The sequence below is a fragment of the Anomalospiza imberbis genome, chromosome 25, assembly GCF_031753505.1.
Source record: "Anomalospiza imberbis isolate Cuckoo-Finch-1a 21T00152 chromosome 25, ASM3175350v1, whole genome shotgun sequence".
In the NCBI taxonomy this organism is placed as follows: Eukaryota; Metazoa; Chordata; class Aves; order Passeriformes; family Viduidae; genus Anomalospiza; species Anomalospiza imberbis.
The window spans coordinates 2,559,730-2,577,628 of NC_089705.1; the positions used below are offsets into that span (position 1 = coordinate 2,559,730).

Below are 17,899 nucleotides of genomic sequence, written 5' to 3' on the forward strand. Positions count from 1 at the left end.
TGAAGCTCAAATGAATTACACCATGTGAAACAAGACTTTAGTCTTTAAACCATTTTTAAAGCGTAACAGAAAAACAGGATATAGGTTGATAGTGGTGGTGGACCGAGATGGAGAGAAAGGCTGGAAAACAGGATATAGGTTGATAGTGGTGGTGGATTGAGATGGAGAGAAAGGCTGGAAAACAGGATATAGGTTGATAGTGGTGGTGGACCGAGATGGAGAGAAAGGCTGGAAAACAGGATATAGGTTGATAGTGGTGGTGGATTGAGATGGAGAGAGAGGCTGGACTGATGCTCCAGCCTGTCCCACCCTGGCCGCCCCTGGAGCACACCCCCGGTGTCCCAGCCCGCCCTGGCCCTCCGCGGCAGGGCCAGAGCGAGCGGAGGTGCCGTGAACAGGGCGGGCAGCAGCCGGAGAAGGGCGGTGTCCGAGCAGCCCTCCCACCGTCCGAGCGCCCGGGCAGCTCGCTCGGGCCAGGCGGGCCAGGGCTGGTGGGCAGGGGCTGTGGAGGGACGCGCGAGTGCGGGGCTGCAGGGCTCGGGGTGCTGTGCCCCGCTGCAGCGGAGCCGCTGCGGGACACGTGCGGGGCTGCGGCCGGGAGGAGCGGCCCGGAGCGGGGCTGCGGGCGCGGGCCCGGAGCGGAGCCGGGGCTGCCGGCCCGGGGCGGGCCCACGGCCCCGGGGCGGGCCCTGGCAGGGAGTGGGGCCGGCTCGTGCCGGCGCCGCCAGCGCCGGTTCCGGGCCCGGCCGTGGGGCCCCGATGTCTCCGCGAACTGCCCCGCCGCGGTTCGGGCCGCTGCAGTTGGCGCTGGCGGCGGCGGGGACGGCGGCGGCCACCCTGGACCTGTGCATGGACGGGTGGGTGGCGGCGGGGTACGCGCGGCGCGGCCACCCCGGCTGGGCCGCGCTGTCGCTGTCGCTGCTCGCCGCCGCCTCAGCCGCCGCCCAGGCCTGCAGCTGGCTGTGGCTGCGCTCCGACCCGCCCGCCCTGCGCCCCGCCGTGCCCGTGGCGCTGCTCGCCGCCCTCCACCTCCTACAGCTCGGCTTCTTCTTTAGGTACGGCAGCCGCGCACCGAGTTCCCCGGGCGTCCCCCGGCCCCCGCTCCGCCCCAGCCTCCCCCGGGTGCCCGAGGGTGGACCCCTGTCCTGCCCTACCCTCCCTGGGTGCCCCCGGCTCCCCGCGGTGCCCGGCCCTCAGCAGCCGGCTCTCGGCCCCCGCCTGCCGCCGGGCGTGGCGGTGAGCGGTGCCGCGGCCGGGAGGGCCGAGGCTCCCGCGCAGAGCGGCCCGGCCCCGGGCTGGAGCCGCATGAAGGCTGTCGGTGGGAGCGAGGGAAGTTTCCCTCGGGCTCTGCTCTGCCTCCCGGTGCTGTTGCCGCTGCCCTCTAAACAAACGGAACAGCGCCCCGAAACCTCGTCACGGCCTCGGTGCTGCCGGCAGTTGAGGGGAGCAGCGCGGCCGAAGCGGGGGAAGGGAATAATCCAGGCAGGTCCGCTGAGGTCGATGGTCAGTTTTCTACGCTTGCACTTCACTCCCATGGCTGGGCATCGTGTGGCTGCTGTGGTGTGTGGTTTGGGCAGGGGGAAGGAGGGGTTTGGACACAAATCAGTGGGGTTTGTTGTCCTGACAGGGGTCATTGAGCTGGCAGGGCAGCGTGGGGATCAGGGTGTGTGCTCTGCATGGCTCCTCACCACAGCTGGTCCCCACACAGGTGCATCTATGCCCTGAAGGTGGGCTGGAGGGTGTGCTGGGCGAAGGCACAGGAGGAGGATGAGCAGAGACACATGGCCTTCCTCTCGCACGACATCAGCATGCTGCGTCTCTTCGAGACCTTCCTGGAGAACACCCCGCAGCTCACCCTGCTCCTCTACATCATCCTGCGGACAAACAAGGCTGAGCTCTCCCAGGGTGAGGGGTCTGGGGCCAAGGGAGGGGGATGCAGGGGTGCAGGCTTGGGGGCAGAGTGGGCTCAGGTGGGGCAGATCAGAGGGGCTGTCCAGGGGCTAGAGGACCCAGCAAGACACTTGCAGTGTCATTCTGCTCCCATGTCACTCCTTCCTTTGACATGTCACGCTATAGGGTGGACCCCTGTCCTGCACTCCCATGCCCCAATGGACTGTGCTGGGCCCGGGGTGGGGGGGTTGAAGCTGTGGGACCATTGTCATTCTCTTATGTACCCCAGGAGAGGCGGAGGGTCAGGTGAGAAGTCAGGCACCTTCTGGGGAGTAGGGAGGTGCTGATCTTGGTATGGGTGGAGCACAGGCTGCTGAGCAGGGGCTGTGGTGCCCTTCCCGGGGTGGGGAGCAGGTGTCACTGCAGAGAAAGGGGGAGCCCAACAACGTGGGAGCCAGCACTCACCTGCCTGTGTGGGCTGAGGGCTTCCATGCCTGGGAGATGGGCTCTGCAGAGCTGTTCAATCCCAGCATTTCTTCCTCATCTTCTGAGCAAGGCCGGGCACCAGCCTCCTTGTCCTCGGGGAGAGCAGAAGGCCAGGGGAGAGATGCAGGTGCTGATGCTCTGACCCTGACAGAGCTGCTTTGTGACCTGGGGGGGAAACTCATTTTAGCAGTGCTGGGCAGAGAGAGGTTTGAGGCAGGCTGGGCCACCCCTTGATCCCCCCTCAGCATTTTCACCTCTGTGTTTGCAGGCCTGGGGATGGGCAGCGCGTTCCTGTGCGTGTCCTGGTCTCTGCTGGACTACCACCAGTCCCTGCGCTCCTTCCTACAGGACAAGTACGAGCTGAGCCTGGCCTCTTCCGTCGTCTACTTCCTGTGGAACCTCTTCCTCATCTGCCCCCGCATCCTGGCGGTCGCCCTCTTCGCCCTGCTCTGGCCCTACGGTGTGGCTGTCCACTTCGCACTGGTGTGGCTGGCCATGTTCCTCTGGGTCAGCCTGCAGGGCACGGACTTCATGGAATCACACGGCCCCGAGCAGCTTTACCGGGCCATGGTGGCTGTGATCCTCTACTTCAGCTGGTTCAATGTGGCGCAGGGCAGGACGCTGTACCGCAGCATCATCTACCACGGCTTCATCCTGGTGGACAGCACGCTGCTGGCCCTGGCCTGGCTCTGGGGCCGGGCTCCCTCTGAGGAGCACTCATACCTCCTCGCCGTGGTCTCCGCAGCCCTGCCCTGCTACCTGCTGGGGCTGGGGCTGAGGCTCACCTACTACAAGTGGCTGCACCCCAACGTGCAGGTGCAGCAGGAGGGCAGATACGACGAGGTGGATGCCAATGGAGGGAGTGATGGGGTGGAGTTTCGCTCGTTTTTGGAACCAGACCTTGTCAACAGGCGGATGCAGTGGCTGGCCCAGACCCACTTCTCCTTGTCCCAGCCGGCACAGCAGCACATCCTGAATGGGGCTGCTGCTGTGGAGTCTGCTGTCTGAGGGCAGCTCCTCTAAAGGGACACGAGGGGGGAGGTAGACTTGTTGGTGTGCCCCTGGTTGTGCCCCCCAGGCTGTTGTTTTGGACAGCTGGAGGGAGCTGGCAGAAACCAGGCGTGATGTGGAAACACCCGATGAGTCCCATGGCACTCAGCATGGCTCCCACAGCTGTACCCTCAAGGAAAGCCACAGTGTTTGTGTTGAGTCCAGCACATCGTGGCAAATGGCTGCACTGCTCTGTCAACTTTTCTTGTTATTTATTACTAGATTTTTCAAAAAAGAAAAACGAAAACAAGAGCACTGGTTTATTTTGTCTGTGCCTGCTGCTGCCATTGCTGTGCTGGGATATGGGTGGTGGGGCAGGGAGAACCTGTTTTCTCCGTGGTTGTGGCTATCTGACCTTTCTGTTTCCAGCCAGGATTTTCCTCCTTGTGTTAGTTTTGGTGTTAAGGTCAAAGCTCACCTGCTATCACTGTATTCCGAGAGGGCTGGGGAAGGAAGCCTGTGCTGGGAGGAGTGGCTGCAGGGTGGCTCAGGGCTTCCAGCTTATTACGGACACCTCCTGCTCCCTTGGCTGCCATTCCCACCAGCACAGCCTGGGCAGCGCTCCCAAGGCCACGACCAGGCTGGAGTTGGCCACAGCATTTCTCAGCCATTGGTGGCTGTTGGTGTGGTCAGCAGCAGGGTCAGTGCTGTGCCAGCTCCTGGGCACAGACACCCACCACTCCCCAGGTGGGGCTGCCTCCACCCAGCTCAGTGGCCAAACCCAGGCAGGCCCCAGAGCAGCCCCTGCCCTTTGGCTGTTGCCCAGCTGGCAGCTGTGGCACATCCTGGCTGCCCGCAGCACTGACCTTTGGCTCCTTCCCCCCATCTCCATCACATCCCTCCCAGCAGCCCATCCCAGGAGGAAACTTCCGTACCCGGGAAGGCATCTGGATGCAGCTGCAGGAGCAGCTGAAATGCTGCTTCGCAGCTGCTCCTGTTAGAAGCTCAGCCCTGCCCAAGGCCAGCAAGCACAGGGTGGGAGAGGGGAGTTGCCTTGTGCAAAAGCGAATGGGAAGGGAACGTTTTGTGCAGGAAGCACCTTGTGCCTCCCCTGGGCACCTCAGGCAGGGCCCAGGAGCAGGTGCCTGCCCCGCTGGCTCCCCAGGACTCCCCAGGAGCATGGGGGTTCTGGTGGCTGCACTGTGACCTGTGGCACCCTGAATGCTCCTGGTGCTGCCAAGCCTGGCTCGGGCTGTCACAGGGGCAAGGACTGACATGGGGGCAGAGAACAGGCTGATGCACTGACTATAGAAAATAAAGACTTTATTTGTTTTCCAGTTCACAGGACAGCTCCCATTACAGACCATGAACAGGCAAAGGCCCCACAGCCAGCAGCACCTGAGATCGCCCCTCGCAGCAGAGCAAAAGAGGTGCTGTGGGCTCCAGGGGTCCTACTGCTTCCCACCAGTGCCAGCACAGACATCTCCCCAAGGGCTCTTGGAGGCAACTAATATTAGTGGATCAGGTGGTTTTTAAAGCCTCTCTGGCTGTGTTGAAGCTGAAGGGGAAGCCAGCAGCACTCAGATCAGCTCAGGTGCTCTGGGCCTGCAGGCTGACTGTCCTTCAGGTGTTCAGGTTTGCTCTCCCATTACCCCTGACCTGACTGTAGCTGAACTGGTGACAGACACAGGAGAAAATCAATGCTTGGATAGAGATGCTGTTCTTGCCTCAGAAGAGACAGGAAAAGGCTTAAATTCAGCCAGTAGAGGAAAAAATAAAATAGCCAGGTCACCCCTTTATTAACAAACACAGAAATGTACCATCAACCTGCTGTTATAAAAGTACTTTACATACATTCAAGGAAACATCATATAAATACCAGTATGAAATGTCAGTGGCTGCGAGTTCCACACTCAGCTAAAATTTTACCAACATCTTAAAATTTCCTTAAAACATTTGAAGTAAACAAACACAAAGCACAGCCAGCTGCCAGGCAGCTCAGGCCTGCAGGTCCAGCACCTGCTGCCAGTGCCTGGGCAAACCCAGCCCCTCTCCAGCACGGCTCTGCTCAGCTGCTTCTGATGGGAGCGAAGCACGTGGGCTGCTCGGCCGTGCCGGTGGTAGGAGGTTAAGGCACAGGTTTTAATCCCAAATTCAGCCAGCTGGAGTACGAGATATGCTTCCAACAGGCTGCTGCACAGGCTTGCACAGCTCCCCAACCTGCTCACAGGAGACCTCTGGATGGGCTGAGGGATGTTCAGCATCAGCACAGACTCTTCTGTGGCTACAACTGAGTCCTGATCCTCTGGTGACATTTCCAACCCTGGGAGCAATGAGGCTGCTCCTCACCACAGCTCTGGCACTTCACAGGGACCCCAGAGGAACTGGACTCTATGGACCCAGCAGAAGGCAGCTGGAGCTGCCTCAGCTGCCTTGGAACAGGTGAACACAGGTGAACACACCTTGGCTCTCCATTTGGTGTAGACGGAGAGCATCCCTGGGTCCTGCTCCCCTTTCCAAATCCACTGCTGAGCACTCCCAGCACAGCCTGTTTGCCCCCCTGGCTCTGCTGGGCCAGCAGCCCCCAGGGCAGCCAAAAACCTTTCCCTCTGCTGATCTTCCCAGTGACACCCACAGAAGACTCCTCAGATTTTCCTCATGGGATAAGCAGCTCCCACACAGACAGCATGTTCCTTCTCCAGAGCTCCCGGGGAAATACACAGACCCAGTATCCACCTGGGATCAGAGCACAAGGCTAACACCTGGCAAGGAGCCGAACAGAAAGCAGATTACTCCTGACTCCAGTGACCACCCTGGAGAAAGAGAATCACCTTTGATTCCAATTTAATTAATGTAAAAAAACAAACAAAACAAAACAAAAACAAACAAAAAAACCACCAACCAAACCCAACGGGAAACTGGAGCTGGTATGTGAAATAGACCTCCCAGGTCCAGTCCCTGACCACCAGGTATCCAAACCCCTGCCTCTAGGCACCTTCTGCCCCACGGTCACTGGAGCTGGTCCAGGAACAGATGCTCCCTGGGCACAGCAGAGCCTGTGCAAAGCTGGCCCAGCAGCTCCCCCTGCACTGATGGAAATTAACCCTCAGTAATTAAAGCCATGAAAGGAATGCAGCAAACACATATGGGCACAGCAAATGGGTCAGTGTCCTCCCTGCAGTGACTTTCAGCCCAGGCTCCCGATGGCTGACGTGGGGCTGATGACCACGATCTGGAGGGGTCTGGGTGCAGCCACAGGTCTGGCTCTGCAGGAGCAGCAGCAGCAGGTTCTGGGACACAGCACACACCTCTCCTCAGGGCACCTGCTGATCTGGTGCCATCAGGGTACATGGGGGAGACCACCAAACACAGCCTGAGTTGGCACAAGACCAGCCCCTGTGCCAGCCCCAGTCCCTAGCTGGCTGTTCCTGGCCAGGGGAGCTGCAGGTCACTGACTCCAGCCTCTGCTCTGAGACAGCTGCAGAAAAATCAGCATCACCATCCCTCCCAAGTGCTCCATGCTGCCAAGTCACAGTGTCTTAGAAAATTAAGTCCCTCTTAATAAGGTATTGGTTTGTCACTATGTAGTTAGGCTAATGCAAGGAATATAAGAAAATTGAATCTGATTCTACTAAAAGGAACTTACAAATAGGGTCAGGAACACAGAGGTGAAGGTTATAACATAGCTAGAGCCTTCTCTGCAACATTCATGAGGATTTAGGAATTTGATTATTCCTAGTCCAGGTGAGGACTCAGTTCACATCTGAGCAGTCTGCACCAGTCTGCTGTACCTGATGTTCACAGGCGATTTCATTTTTCTTTGCAGGGAAAATCTGTGGGATCTACAGTCCAGACCAAAGCTGGAATCCAGTGATCTCCTGCTGGCTAAAAGGGCTTCTGCACACATTGACTAGAAGCCACTGGGATCAACTCAGAACACCAATACTTGCCTCTACAAGGAACCACATATCCCAGAAGCATTCCCTTACCTTTATATTTTCCAGTAATCCCACACTGAGGAAATAACATAAGGACATTGTAATAAATTAACTGTTTTGAACACCCAGGGAAGGAGGACACATTTTACAGCAATAGAGGTATTTTTGACATTTTCATTAACATTTCCTATGAAAAAAACCATAGCTCTTCGGCTTTGCAAAACAAGGGAGGTTTAAGCTCTGCCATCAGCTTTTTCCTATAAAAATAAATTTTTGTGTTTACTTGGGTTCTACAACTAAGCTGAATAGAAAGAAGAAGGCTCTTACACATAAATCTGCTGTTTTATGGCCCCTCCCTCTGGAGGCACCTGCCAGAGGCATTCAGCTGGCTCTGTAAGTCCCTTCTGCAGACAAGCTCTAGCTCTGCTGAGTCTAGGGCTTCTTCACAGGACACCTCTGGACTTGGCAGGGCCCGTGCTCCCGAGGAACGACCTGCTGTCATATTCCATTGTACAGTTTGCATTAGGTATGTTTTCTTCATCAAGCTGAAAGGTGAGTCCCCAAACATGTGAGATTTCTGTCCCCCCAGTAATGGAGAGGGCTGGCGGGAGCTGCAGTCACGTCTTTGCTCCAACTTCTTACAGGAAGTCCAACTCAAGGGCTTGGTGAAGGGACACGAGGTCGGCGTGATTTGTGATCCTCCAGAATGGCATGTTGTGCTGCAAAGAGAGAGGACAGCCAGGTTTATGCAGGGATTGGATTTTCAGCTGAGGTGAAAGCAGGCTGGGTGGAGCTGCAGGGCTGTGCAATGTGGTGGTTCTGGGCACACCACTCTCAGGACAGACCTCAGCCACGTGCACATCTGTATCTGGAGCCCATCTTATGTGCACAGCTGTGTGTGACAGCCACCAGCACTGACTGTCAGCTGCTCATGATGGAAACCTTGGCTGTGAGCTGCTGCTGCACACAGGAATGCCTGTCCCAGGCTGACAGCTCTGGCACATGCCAGAACGTGTGAAGCCTGCAGAGTCAAGGTCCTGACAGTCAGCTTTGCACTTCACTACTAATTAGCACAACTGAACAACCCATCCAGGCCTGTCCAAATCAATCAAACTCTTTGCTCCTTGTTTGTAATCCAGCCTAATGGCAGGTGCTGTATTCATCTGCTGCTGTTCCTGAGCCCTGACTCCTGCACACTCCCGAGAAACTGCAATATCCTGATAGTCACAGACTGTGATCAGCATACAGAACCATAGAATCATCTAGGGTGGAAGGGACTTCCAAGATCACCGAGTCCAATCTTTCAACATGCTACATCCAACATGCTACACTAAAATACTGCTGACAGGGACAGTGTCATATGCAATCATAAATAGTAAAAGAGAAACTTTAAACACCCAGGAGCCAGAAAGCTGCTCATCTTAACATAATAGAAGGTCTCTTGCATCAAAGGCAAACTTTGCTCCTGGCTGCCCTGGCCTGAAGAATTCAGCCTTGGAAGAAGAGTCCTTGTAGGGAGATCCTGGCAGCAACTTCCCTTTGCATTGCCCCTCCTCTGCAGTCAGACCCACCTGCTTGGCTGCGACCTCCTCGTCACGCCCATCTCCAATCACCACGTAGGTGACCTTCTTTCCAAACCGTGACACGATCCTCTCGAAGCAGCTCTCTTTACCTGCCAAAGACAATCCCCCTGTAAGGAGCCTCAGGCAGAGAGAAAGAGAGCCTGAACAGGCCCCTTCCTCCCAGTACAGAAACACTTCTTGTCTTACTGGGCAGAAGTAGCACCCAATTCAGCTCCCGAGGCCAGAAGCATTGACCAGGTGGACCACAGATGGGGCTGCTCAGCTGCAGAAATGGCATTTCCCCATGTAAAGATCCCAGCTAATCCTCAGCAGATGGCACAATGCCAGAGACTTGGCACAATCCCTTACCTATTTTTGTAGCACTATAAATATTTTCAATGGGAAACACCTCGCCCAATCCATACAGAAGAACTTTGGCAAGAGCTGGCATCAGTTGGGTGGTTGTGATCAGGATGTTCTCACAGTTTTTTCTGAAAGAAGAAAAACATTTGCAACAGCACATCTACAGGCAGCGGTGCCAGGACTGCTCCGGGCAGTCTGATCAGCTTCCCCAGGTGACATGTGCTTTGCTATCCTGCTTTCAGGAGGCATTTTAGGACAAGGTTTTGCAATTTTTGCTTGTTTGCCTCTGGCAGAATTCCCCGTCAGAAAAACCATTTGGTGAGCATGGAGACCTTGCTAACTACAGGTGTTGCAGCAGAGAAACAGGTGAAGTTCTTGCCCTCAGTCACTCTGCAGCAGTGTGACTCAGGCACTGCCCAGCACAGCGCTGCACTCCAGGGCCAGAAAGGGCTGAGAAAGCCTCACATGCACTTCCAGGTTCCATACCTGGACTGGATGAGCAGCAGGGATTTTAATGCAGTTTCCAGCCAGGAATCTGTCAGCACTTCAATGTCGGTCCTCAGTCGCTGCAGCGCTTCCCTCCTCTGTGGGCTAAGCAGGCCTGCAAGGTGAGGAACACGTGTTTGCCTGGCAAGTCTGACACGGGGTGGGCTGTCCCCCAGTGCACCAGCTGCCTGCTCTGCAATAAATAACACAGCTGAAGGCCTCTGGAAGCTGGACTGTCTGTCTCAAAGCAATGAAAGAAACCAGCTCCCAGTGACATGAATGAGCCCAGACATCCATCCAGGAGTGTGACTGTGGGGAGCTGGGCAGACACTTATCTGCAATTATTTCAAAGCATTTCTCAGGATACAGGCAAAGTCATTTCTCGTGTACAAAGCACTTGCAGTAGCAGGGGTCCAAGGCCAAAGGGCAGGGGAAGGAACTCCTACAGTCACCGAGTCACCCTCTCTGACTTTCTGCTTTCCAAGGACCCTTTCCACTTTAAGCCTTTTTACATATATATTTTTTTTAACTACCCCCCTTCTTTTATTCCTATGCTTGTAATTGCTTTTAGATATCATTTTTTCAAGCCTCCAGTTTTGAATTAAAAGCAGACAGAAGTGGAGCCCATTTCTGCTCCTGACAGTAAACACAGCAAGAAAGGAGCACATGGATCCTGCACATCTAATTTCCATCCATGACATATGACCCCCCTCTCTCCAGCCTTCTCCAACACCAGTCCTCTGCACTGAGGCCACAGAGGGACCCACGGCAGGCTGCACTGACAGCTGCTCCATCATGTAGCTTTTCACAGGTCCTGAAAAACTCTGTATTCAGGTTTTCCACAAGCAAAATACAAAATCATGGTCTGATCCCCCCTACAAGAAACCAGGCAACTGCAGCACACTGAACTGCAGACCTCTACTGGCAGATTTTTAAGGCTGAAAGCTGTAGCTTTGAATACCTGGTTTTTAGAAAATATGTCCCAAAACATACATTTATCAAGGTTTTTGTGTAGGCAAAGGGTACCCAAGACCACTACCAACCAGGCCAAGTCACCCTTCCAGGTGAGCTACTCCAGCAACGTTCCTTTTCCAGGGATGGCAATGCCAAGACTCAGACTAAACAGAAAATTCATCTCCATTTGCTCACTATGGTTTGCATGATTACGACTGCTTTGGAGCTGAAAGGGAGGCAAAACTAGAAGGCTTTAAGTGACTTTGTGGAGAGACAGCAGAGAAGTCATATCAAACTGTGGCCCTGACAGCCCAGGGGTGACCACTGTATTTCCTGACAATGGCATGACCAAAGGCAGACTTTGTGGAGACATGAACGAGACCTCCTGAGCAGCAGGGCAAATGAGTCATCCAGGCCACTGCTGGGCAGAGTGCCAGGCAGCCTTTCATACCAAATTAGCAAAGGGATTCTATCTGCACCAAAACCTTTGCCTCTAGGACGGAGTGCCCATCCGTATCTCCACGATAAATCACAGCCTGCACTGGCACACTGTTCCGTTTTGGAAGATGTACTCTCTTAGATTCCATGGAAATTTGATCCCAGTTAGCACTAGAAGAATGCTTTACTTCTCATGTCCACACATCAGGAAAGCCAAAGCTCTGAGGAAGGACAGAGTCTGGCCCCACAAGCTCTGTTCAGTGCTCAGCCCTCAGTGCAGGGGACCACTCACCTCCAACGTTAGTTTTGTATTTGTTGTAGATCTCGCGTACCCTGCGGTAGCGGAAGGCCAGTTTCCTCATCCAGTCCACTCCCTGCACGCCCACCGAGGAGCTGTGGTTTGCATTGCCTCCCGAGCCACTGAAGCCATCCGTGGAGAAGTTGTAGTTGCTGTTCCAGGAAAGCAGATGTGTTAGGTGTGCCACAGCAGCAGAACCACTGCAGCACCACTTGTGGTGGGGCTGCCAGGGAGAACACCTCGGAGAGGAGCTGCACAAGCACCCTGGCACCTGGAGAGCAGAGCCTGGCTCCTGTGGGAATGCTGACATCCAACTACAGCTGCTGCTGGCCTGAACTGCTGCACTGACACAACTCCTTTCACACCCTCCACTACAAAACCTTCCTTTACTCTTTGGCTGCTCACTCCTCTCCATACGGAGCATCCTTCCCACTGATCCCTTCCTCATCCTGCAGCAATAAACCCCAGCACATCATCTTCCAAACACAGCATCCATGCCTTTCCACCACAACTGCAGCTCCACAAGCAGATGAGCTGCTTCACCAGTTTATAACTGCAGAAAGCAAGTCCTGCTTCACCACCTTCCCTGTATTTCTTTCTCCCTGACAGATTTTTCTCAGACTTTTTCATGAGCCAGTTCAGCTCAGTAAAAAACCTACCTCCCCCTGTTTGATAGTGAGCACCATTAAGCTCTCAGAGAGATGCAAACCACAGGGGGACTTTCAAAGGTCAAGATCATAGAATCACAGCATGGCTTAGGTTGGATAGGACCTTCAAGATCATCTCATTCTAAACCCCTGCCATAGGCAGGAACTTTTCCCACTAATCTAATTAGAGTAACCATTAGATTAGGTTACTAATCTAATGCTGTCATCATGAGATCTGAAGTGCTGGTTCTCCGTTCCTCACTTGTCATTGAGCACAGAGGCAGCATTCAACAGTGGACAATGTAATTCACAATATAATTTCAAAACTCTTAATGCTTTGTAGGTCTTCTAAGAATTCCCCCCCAGCAAACAAACACTTTGCCAGGTTTTGTCCCCAGCACAATGCTGAGCTCTACCCCTTAACCCCACCTGCATTTGAAGTCTTCACAAAACCTGATTACATCAGCAATACATTTTCTGCATTCATCAGTACAACACCTTAGATCCTGGCCATTGTCATCAGATGCCACATCTTCTATGTGTACCTGGTCACAGTCCTGTTAAAGACAAAAAAAATAAAATCATGTTGTGGTAATCCAGAAACACACTGACATTTGCAGATTAAAGAAACTGTGATAGAAACCAATCCCTTCACACTTCCCAACAGCAACAAGCCATGCCACACTGCCAAGTGCTCACCAGTCCAGAAATGCAAATACAGGATGGATCACACATCACTCTTTTTATTTGTACAGGTTCAAGCAAAACCCCAGCAGAAACTCAGAGAGCTCCTGGCACTAGAAGGCTGCAGAATGCCTGTCTCAGTTAAGAGTGCCCCCCTGATTTGGCTGTGCTTACAACAATCAGCAAGGGGCTCTGAAGCACAGAGCCCTCACAGAGTGAGGTGTAATTCTGACGTGGTAACGTGGAGTTCTGCCTTTCAAACACATTTGCCATGTACCTCCAAGTCATTGAAAAACAAGTGAGTATCAGCAACTTCAAAAATCATCTCCTCCATGGACAGACCTGAGCCAATCACTAGAGTTGGATCCTGGAAAAAGACAAAAAGAAAATGTAAATGCACTGTGAATACAGACAGAAGGGAACTGTCATAAATCTCTCATCAGTTAAATTGCACAGAGTTTTCCACTGTATATCCAACCTGGCATAATTCCAGCTACATTCAATGGTGTGAACTACAATTTCCCTAGTATTTTAAACTCAATTAAAAAAACCAAAAAAACCAAACACTTCAAGGCTCCCCAGGAGAGACTGATTCATTTTCACAGCCAGCATATACAAAACATTCAAAAATCTACAATGTATTTTGAAGGAGAAAAATCACTTCTTTCCCCTATGTGTGAGGACCTCAGTTATTCCCAGTGAGGATGAAACCAGGTTGACAGACCTGCATTGTAAGAAGGGGCATGTTGGTGATGTCCACACCCTAACTCTGTAAAAAGCCAAATTTAGTTCTTTCCCTGCCCCAAACTGCCAACAACTTAAAAGTACCACCATAGAGAGTTAAAAAAAAACCCAAAAAACCAAACTATTCCTTTTCCAAAGACCAACATTTAATTCTGCATGACAGAAATAGGTTTTCCTCCATGGAAAAGTCAGTATTACCTTGCCATATTTTTGAGCATAAGACCCAGTGAGAAGAGAATGGAAGATGATGATGGTCTCATCCAGGTCCCAGAGAAACACCCGCTGCAGAGAGAACAAGAGTAGGTTAGGAATGGAATGAATTTCATGGAATGAAAAAAAGGGAGGAGAATTTTCACCATCACACTATTCTGCAATGCTGCCTGTAGAAAAGAAGATCACTATTTACCTCCAATTCACTGTCCTGTGAGGAGGAGTTATCTGCTTTCCTCTTCCCTCTGTTCTTTCCAGGGATGTTTTTTCTTGCTTGCTCATCTAACTCTTTACTTGCTGTTGCTCTTGGTAGCAAAGGACTTGTGGATGCATCTCCTGGAAGAAAGAAATCACACAGGTTTCATCTCCTTGTGTCTCAAAACAAACACCAATACAGCACTGGCCACAAACCACCTTAGCAAAAGCTAAGATGTAACTTTACTATGTGGATGCAGTAGTAGCTGAACCCTGATTAGATCATAAACCATAATTTCTTTGTCCCATCATTTCAAAACAGCTCTGTCTCCTCAATTTAGACCCCCAGAACTATTGCAAGAGCTACTGCCTGCAGAGCAAAGCCAGAACAGAGACCCTCCATCCTAAGGCCTGGAACCCTGCAGTCATTTCACTACCCTGGAACTACTCTATTACTCAACTATGTCTACTTTATTTAACAGACAGTTGAATATAAAAGTGTAACAGCGATGATGTTGGCCCTGGAGACACAGCCTTGGCCAAGCAGCATGGCCATGACTGACAGGGAGATGTGATGGAGCCTGTTCTGCTACTGCTAAGAACACCCTTCTTAGGGAAGGAGTGCAGCCAGGTGTTCAGAGCACTCCCTCTCTCTGGGGCACACAGAGTGGTGCAAGGTGTCCTGGAACAGCAGCAGTAGAAGGCTTCTGATACCTAAGTTTGGCTGGCCCACCATAATACTCGGCACACCAGTGAGACCAGGAAGGTTCTGACAAGGAAGACAAGTGTCCCATTGGGCCCAGCCTGACAAGATGCTGCAGGTACCCTCTGGAGATGTTTCCCCACACCTGCCCCCTGCACTGTTTAGCAGAGGTGTTTCACAGACCCCGCCTCACCAGAGGAAGGTCTCTGCACCGCCCGTGCTGGCACCAGGGCATTTGGTTTCTCCTCTGGGTACGGGCTCGTGGCTAATGCCAAGCTTTCCGTGCTGCTGTCTGCTGGTGGCACCACTCCGAAGCCTGAGCTTGGGTAGCAGGTCTGGTACTGACTCTGGCCAAGGATGGTGTACGTAGGATATTCCTGTTGGGGGAAAGAGTTAGTGATGGCAGGAAGGACACCTCATCCAGAAAACACTCAGATCAGGATGACTTTTGTATTAGACTATCCTGTCCAAGAAAAATCCCAGCAAGAGCACAGTCTGACTTTTTGCTGTTTCATTCTGCATATGAAGACATTCCCAGAAAGGGCTGAGAGCTCTGGATGCCCAGTGGCCCCTGCACAGGCAGTTTTGCAGAGACCAGTGATCACAGGGCCATTCCTCCGCTTCCAGTGTCTGCAAAAATTAATTCTTAATGAAAGAAGTGACAGTAACAGGAGAGCTGAGTGGATGCCAAGACATCAGTGCACTCTGTGCTCTGGAATTTGTGGTTTGGTCTTGTATTTGACTCCTGCATTTGACAGTGACAGAAAGTGACCTTGGGCCTTGCTGAGGGCACAACTACAGGATAAATGGCCCTTACTCATGTCCTGACTTCATCAAGCAATAATTCTGCATGCTGGAAGGTATCCATTTATGAAAACTACTTATTTCATTTAGGAAATCGCTGAGCACCTGGAGCTGTGCTTGAGGATTTTAACTTCTGCTAGTGACAGTAAAAAAAGCAGTGGCCCCTAATGTCACATCACACTACTCTGGTACACAGTGCTCTCCTGATTTCCTTGAAGATCAGCCTGGGTTTGTGAACTAGGTAACTTGGTCTGAAATACGAAAAGAAAATCTTTTTTTTCCCCTTATGGTTCCAAACAAGCTTATGTTTAAAAAGCAACAGCATAAGCACAGAGGGATTTTTGAGCATCCATTGTGTTTTCCACACTTCCTGTATTCTCTTTCTGAAAAGCTGGACACTGAAGGCTTCCCTTGTATAACCAAGTACTCAGAATGGCAGTTAACCACCCACAGAGGAAAAAGGCAGGGGAAAATGGTCTTTGTTAGCTTGCAGGACTGTCTCACTTTGTTCTAGTCTACCATCAGAATGCACATCCCACTTTATTGGGTTGGGGCTTTGTATGTGTACAACCTCATTTCCTATTCTTGCTGAGGGAGAACAAAGGCATCCCAAAAACATCCAACTCTAATCCTCCCTGCAGGTTTAGTCCTCAAAATAGCTGAATTGTTTCTTCCCCTCCATCTCTCTTGCAGAGATCTCAGTTTTAAGACTCACCTCACAATTTGCAGATGAGGCAAAAGCTTTGAAGAGATGAAGTGAATTTGTTGGAAAGGCCAAAGGGAAAAGCGTCATGGTTAAAGAGACAGCAGGAGTGATTTGGTGACTTTCAGTTACACACTGAGCCCCACAGCTCCAGCACCACTGTGCTCCATTTGAAGTGACATTTCCATGTTAAGTTTTGAGCAACGTGTTAAACAAAGGCAAAGGAGATGGGGCACATAAATTTACCAAGGAAGTTTTACCTGTGAGATGCTGGCTACTGCTGATGTGGAAATATTGACAACAGTTGAGGATGTAGAGACTGGACTGGCATTGGTAGTTGATGCTGTAAAATTGAGAATTACTGCATTAAAAATTCTAGAAAAACATAAGAAATGAGAAGTTGTGAAATAAATACTTACTAGGCAAATGTGCAAGCATTTGTGCTTCCAGCAGCACTCTGCTGCTAACACCCAAAAAAGGACTGGGGTGTATTTTGACAGCAGTCACATTTCAGTTGGGTTTACAGGAAAGGAGAGCTAGTACATCTTTAAAAACAGTCCTTTCAATGGTTCAGAAACCTTTTCCCTCCATGACTGCTAAGCAATTGGTGTAGAATTCAGAAGGTTTTACATCTTAACTACATGTTTTGATAAGACAACAGTCCCATGCTGATGATCAATCAGTAGCAGTTGAAAATGAATCAGAATAAATCAAGAAAAGGGACATGAATGTGTTTAAATCAGTTCTGTTAAAAAAAAAAACTGCATCATTTTTAGTCTAATTAGATTTAAAATTTAAGCAAACATGAAGAATATTTCAAATAGTAGAAAAAGAGTGTTTCCTGCTGGAGAAAGTGGGCATCTCCCCCAGCATCCCTGTGTCTAGAGCTGCTTTTTGGATGTGACTTTCCGAAATAATCTGTCAACGGCTCCTAGGATGAATTCTTAGGGATGTGTAGTTGTTGGTACCATCTTGAAGATGTTTTATAAGCTTTGTGTCACTGCATTCAGTTCTCCCAAAACACAGAAGAGGCTGCTAGAGCAGCACTTGGGAACACCAGTGGTTTAGCAGTTTTGGGGGCATTGCAGACACAGGGCCACTCCATTAAACATTCCTCAACATGGGGTTTTGGGACTCACGAGGATAATAACAAATAATTAAATCAACAGGAACAAAACCAGAATGTACAAAACCAGATGCCACCAAGAACTATTTTCTTTTCTAAACCACCTTCCTCTGCACACAAATAAAACCAAAAAAATCACTTTTAGATGCTTATATAGACTTGCAGAAATTCATAGTATCCCCGCCTTACTATCACTCTGAGAAAACCCCTTGTTTTCTGCAAATACCACCCCACAAAATTCACCCCAAGAACTCAAGCTTCTGAAGGCTTCAGTCCTGCTCCCCCAGGGAAATGGCCCCACCATGAACTCTAAATTAGTGTATGCTGTGCTATGGCAACCACCAATACTACCTGGTGCCTCCTGGAAAGAGGAATGGACCCAAAATACGCCTCAAAAAAGTTAAGAAAAAAAAAGAAACAGATCTTAAAAGATGTGTAGAAATACAGAGGATTTACAGGGGATGAGAAATATGAAGGGTGAGGTCTCTGTGGAAGCAGAAACAAAGGGAAGTAATTAGCCCCAGAAACATTTCGAAAAAGGCAAAAGGGCTGCACTGAACAGCAATAATGGCAGTGAAGACACTCAAGGACCCACAGCAGCTCCACAGCTACTTGAAGACCAGCTGAGTGAGCCAAGGAATCTGTCACAGACACTCCTCATGAGCAACTGCTCAAAAA

General features: G+C 51.4%; 2 protein-coding genes across 8 annotated transcripts in view; one reads left to right on the forward strand and one right to left on the reverse strand.

Annotated features, from left to right (window-relative positions):
• Nucleotides 1-702: 702 nt before the first annotated feature.
• On the forward strand, nt 703-13,302 carry XKR8 (XK related 8). 2 transcript variants are annotated; one of them, XM_068172718.1, is made up of 4 exons: nt 703-1,055; nt 1,709-1,905; nt 2,645-3,192; nt 7,193-13,302. In XM_068172718.1, the coding sequence occupies exons 1-4, from the start codon at nt 760-762 to the stop codon at nt 7,238-7,240; spliced, it is 1,089 nt and encodes a 362-aa protein (XP_068028819.1). In that variant the 5' UTR covers nt 703-759; the 3' UTR covers nt 7,241-13,302. The 2 variants fall into 2 exon arrangements, with proteins under 2 accessions (XP_068028819.1, XP_068028818.1); XM_068172717.1 differs by lacking the exon at nt 7,193-13,302 and having other exon boundaries at nt 2,645-3,678.
• The window catches only part of EYA3 (EYA transcriptional coactivator and phosphatase 3), a 40,473-nt gene continuing 27,703 nt past the window's right edge, over nt 5,130-17,899 (reverse strand). For all 6 annotated transcript variants that reach the window (XM_068172702.1, XM_068172701.1, XM_068172705.1 and 3 more), the window contains 11 exons: nt 16,356-16,438; nt 14,782-14,965; nt 13,887-14,026; nt 13,679-13,762; nt 13,014-13,103; nt 12,551-12,609; nt 11,400-11,557; nt 9,716-9,830; nt 9,236-9,357; nt 8,876-8,976; nt 5,130-8,023 (listed from right to left, as the gene is read on the reverse strand). In XM_068172702.1, coding sequence (XP_068028803.1) covers nt 7,943-8,023; nt 8,876-8,976; nt 9,236-9,357; nt 9,716-9,830; nt 11,400-11,557; nt 12,551-12,609; nt 13,014-13,103; nt 13,679-13,762; nt 13,887-14,026; nt 14,782-14,965; nt 16,356-16,438 — 1,217 coding nt within the window. In that variant the 3' untranslated portion in view covers nt 5,130-7,942. The remainder of the gene's footprint in view (nt 8,024-8,875; nt 8,977-9,235; nt 9,358-9,715; nt 9,831-11,399; nt 11,558-12,550; nt 12,610-13,013; nt 13,104-13,678; nt 13,763-13,886; nt 14,027-14,781; nt 14,966-16,355; nt 16,439-17,899) is intronic.